This window comes from Cottoperca gobio, chromosome 2 (assembly GCF_900634415.1).
Source record: "Cottoperca gobio chromosome 2, fCotGob3.1, whole genome shotgun sequence".
Classification (NCBI taxonomy): Eukaryota; Metazoa; Chordata; class Actinopteri; order Perciformes; family Bovichtidae; genus Cottoperca; species Cottoperca gobio.
The window spans coordinates 4,184,684-4,189,289 of NC_041356.1; the positions used below are offsets into that span (position 1 = coordinate 4,184,684).

The 4,606-nt window shown below is 40.0% G+C and overlaps 1 protein-coding gene across 1 annotated transcript; it reads right to left on the minus strand.

The window, feature by feature from the left end:
• Nucleotides 1-439: 439 nt before the first annotated feature.
• Nucleotides 440-4,137, minus strand: LOC115019662 (helix-loop-helix protein 2-like). The gene is made up of 2 exons (XM_029449127.1): nucleotides 3,557-4,137; nucleotides 440-2,742 (listed from the first exon to the last, which is right to left on the minus strand). The coding sequence occupies exon 2, from the start codon at nucleotides 2,700-2,702 to the stop codon at nucleotides 2,331-2,333; it is 372 nt and encodes a 123-aa protein (XP_029304987.1). The 5' UTR covers nucleotides 2,703-2,742; nucleotides 3,557-4,137; the 3' UTR covers nucleotides 440-2,330.
• Between the last annotated feature and the right edge of the window lie 469 nt (nucleotides 4,138-4,606).

Sequence of the window (4,606 nt, forward strand, 5' to 3'; positions counted from 1 at the left end):
GATTTCTATATCTGTATGGGTTTATTTTATCTTGTATTGTTTATGTGTGTTTGTACAGTAGACTGACTTAACATGTCTGCTCAGGCTGTATGCTAAACTGACTTTGCACTTATTTCCCCTTGCATTGATTGTGTGTACAGTAGGATAAATGTGTGTGTGTGTGTGTGTGTGTGTGTGTGTGTGTGTGTGTGTGTGTGTGTGAACTGATTTGCATGAGCACTTTTATAGCACCCAGGGCGTGTGCACATGCGCGCGCGTTAATGCGAGCGCGAGCCTGACGTCTACGTCATTATGTGCCTTATCCTTCATTCCAATCAGCTGAATATTACCAGCTGTCGCTATTAGCTCTGTTTTCTTCAACACATTGCAAAATGAGAAATCTTCGTTGCTTTCTTTTGAAAATATTTCAAAACAGGAAAGGTTTTTTTTTTTCAAGTATTTCCGTTTTAATTAAAAATAAAAGCGGAAAATATGAAAAGTTTGTCCATTAGAAACCAGCTGTCACACGACACCTCTACTACAAAAGATCTGCATAAAGCAACAAGTAGCCTACACAACCCTGAAGAGACAAAAAATCTTTGGATAGAGGATATGTTTGTTTTTTTTCTTCACTATAAAATTACTTATTGGATTTTCTTAATACAAAGCAGACACAAATAAATAAACCAAAATATAACATCAAAACATTGAAGAGTAAATTCAGACTATTTTTCGAAATATTAGTGTTATTTTTTGGTAACAGCAAAAAAGAGGTTTGCTTCTGAATCGAATGAAAACCCCAGAATCTGTTTGACATAATCATTCTCCACATGATTACACTTTTCTGTCATTTTAAAATTGAATGCACATTTTTTTAAGCTGCCCAATTCTTTTTCTTCGAGCAACTTCTGAACACAACAATTTAGGGAAATAAACATTTATGGGGTCATTGAACCCCATATTGAAGTGCTTATCGTTGATATTGATAGGCAATAGACGTGACATTAAAAACAACAAAAAAAGATAATGACATACATCAAACATACATCGAACGAATAAGTTATGCTATGGATTAACAGAAAGTGCCATTTTTAAGAGTAGAACACCATCACTTTCCAAGTTCAATTTCACAGCCTAAAATATAGAAGCAACAAACAATATACATTTATACAAAAAGACGCCAGCCTATGATATCAACATAAATAAATTAGCCTTAAATATTGACACAATTAAATAAATAATTCCATACACTTTTAAAAAAATGATTAAGGTCACAATTTTATATGTCATAAGTGGCACTTACGCATTTTTTTTCTTCCTTTACGGAAAACATCATCTAAACTAGATCTAAAGCAGCTATCTCGTTTACATCCTTTCATTTCGATGTGAAAATGCCCCAGTTTTTTTATTTTATTAGACCTCAAATTAAAACAGTGAGAGCAGGACTTCGTTTTTACGCTTTAATATATTCATGATATTAGGATTCAACTAATATCATTTATTAGGGTGATTTCATGTGGAAATTATGTGAAAACCAAATTCTTGATATTCATTATAACCCTCCACATTTCTCTCTTCTCTACATCACCTCTGGGAGGGGAACATGAATGCCTGCGGGGCTCTTGCAGCCCATCCTCCCCCACTGTATGTCGGATAATAATCATTATTCTCATTATTGCATCTAACAGCTCAAACGCCTTGGCGCTTGTTGCTTTTTTCAGCGGTCTGGGCAGAAAGTTGAGGCTTTTCCATAACTTTACACCGCCATCATAATAACCAACTGGACTCACACTGCGGGTCAACTCAGTCACTTGTCAGGTATGGCAAAGTCCCAGCATCCGGGGCATTCTTAAAATTTAAATTAGCTGATTTTGTAATTAAAACCTGAAAGATTTAATTAAAGTCCCGGAATCGAAGCAAGATGTGAGCTCGTGACACAGGTGTTAGACCGATATTATAGCACCGAGCCGATATATTTTCTATTAGTTAGTTTATTGAAATCTAGCATGAAATATATATTTTTCTACAACCTGCATTAATTAAAAAATGTTCATGCAGGTTTTTATTTTGTAACTTGTCTAACGAGAGTTGGGAAGCAGGAATCAAACATTCCTGATTCACTTTTCTCCGGAAATTGACAAATGTAAAGGTACTTTCTGCACAAAATCTCAGCAATGAGAGGCTACAAAAATACTGTGTGTGAAGTAGCCCACATCGACCATCAGTCGACCCTAACTGCCAACCTTGCCATACCCAACTGACGCCCACAGCATTTGCTTGAGTCCACTCAACCCAAACCAAAGCATTTCTGTCTCATGGGGGAGGGGGAGGGGGGGAGAGGGGGGTCACTTTTAAACATCCAGCACGTGATTGAGATAGGAGATGTAGCATATAGCCAGTCTGAGGATCTCGATCTTGGAGAGTTTTTTGTCCGGGGGCAAGGTGGGGAGTAATTTCCTCAGCTCCGCGAAGGCCACGTTGAACGCCTCCACCCGGATCCTCTCTCTGGTGGCGTGGGCCGAGCGGTACTTGGCCGTGGCCCTCCGCCGCCTCCTCTTCTCCTCCCTGCTCAGGGGCTGGTCGGATTTGCATCTGGCCCTCTCCTCGCCCTCCGTCGGTTCGTCCGAGGTGCAGCCGGTCGACTTGAGGCCGTTGAGCATCGACTCCGGGTCGGACTGAGTCCAGGAGAGGTCGGCATCCGTCTGGTCCGGGCTGAGCATCATTTTTATTCTCCGGTGTTGGCAGTCACTCCTCCTTAAGAACCTGCAGCGTGGACAAAAACAACCATTAAAACATTGATTTATATTCTCTCCCAAACTGCACCTGTGTGATACGTGAATTTCTATTATAAATATTTCTACATTTTAAATAAAGAGTCTCCAATGTGTATATTTTTAATACGCTACAAAAATACAAAATAAATAATGAAAAAATGCCAATTAAATGTAATTGTTTTTAGTGTTTTGTGCCACCCTGAGGCCCCAATATGAGAGATGCCACAGCGGGTGTTGTCTGGGTGCCAGGGCGCCGTACATCCAAATACAGTCTACATTCGTTGCATAATAACATTAAACTCAATAAATAATAAATGCCTCGAATTATTCGTGTAATGGTTAATGTATTAAAGCCTAAGGCCTTAAAAGGAGCCGAGCAATTAGGGAAAACACATTTTTTAAGAGTCACATTTTTGTTTCAAATTATTATTATTATTTTTTTTTTTGATAATACTTTAAATAAAAGAATAATTTAAGCTGTGATCATTTTTAGAAAGAGAAACTCCCTTTTATTGTGAATTAACATAATCAGAATCGTCCATCTGTCACAGTGTGATGAACACATCTGCTTGGCTGAGGCCAGAGTGACTTGACAGCATGGAGGCAGAAGACGGAAACAATCATGTTGACATCTGCTGGACATGGAACTATTGGAGCTATTGTGTTTTTATAAAACGAGGGAACTAAAAATATAGAAATCAGCTCCACATATGAATAAAAATACAGCAGATGGAGGCAAACATTTAAAAACAAACTCCTATTTTTTGTGTATATATTTTCTTTCTTCCACATTTGAGACTCACCTTGACAAAGAGTTGGGAGGCAAAATCTTCTGTAAACGAACTTAAAAACGCTCGTGAGCGGAGCCTCAACTCCAAATTAACTCATATTCCACCGGAAAAACCATCAGATGTTCAAGAGGTGCACCTTCAGTCTCACGGAAAATAAAAAAGAAAGTGACTAGTTTGACTTTTTCGGCCTGCGAACTTGCAACATGGGAATCACGCGGGGTCAAACGTCAAGCAGGGGAAATGTTCCTGCGCGTGAGAAACAGTCCCGAAGTCTTACAGATGATCAGTGATGAGTCGATAAAAAAAAAGAAAGATAATAATGATGTGAGGGATCAGTCAGTCTCCCCGTGTGATCCCAGCGATGAAGAGACAATAGAGGAGATAGTGGAGAAAGTGCAGCCAGGGCTACTGGTCCACCCGCCTGTGGAAGATGGGGAGAAAGGGACGAGATAAGCGAGGCTCTCCCGTGTCAGGAAGCAGCGGATCGGAAGGCAGTTCACGGATAATCCCCTCTCTCTTTTTCCTCCTCCAGTCTTTCTTCCACCGAGTGTCATATGCGAGATAAGATCCAAACGATCCCGACTAATAAAGGCTCACTTCGGGGACGGAGGGGATGGAATATATTTGAGGAATGGTATTGTCTAACACCGCCCCCTCTCTCTCTCTCTCTCCCTCACAAACACACACCTCCTCCCTCTCTCTTCACGCCCCTCAGCCCTCAAGCGCTCTCCCTCCCGTGGGACTATAGTGGGCAAAGGGAAAGCAGAGATGTGTGCATGATAAAAGATGGGGAGAAAAATAAATAAATGCCATGTTGTGAGTTTGTGCACGTGCGCAGGTTTTTGGCGGTGATTAAAACATTGGTGATTGTTTTTATTATTAAAGAGCAGATAAAGAGGAAGGGAGAGGGAGGTTTTCAATTTAAGACAAATCTGATAAAAAGTCAGAAGTCCATCCTAAAGGGTCTTTATCTTTCTACATTTTATTTGTCTTTTAAGATCAAATGAGATAAGATAAGGGATCACAGGGTGGAGATTCAGCTTACTTGTGTGTGTCATTTTG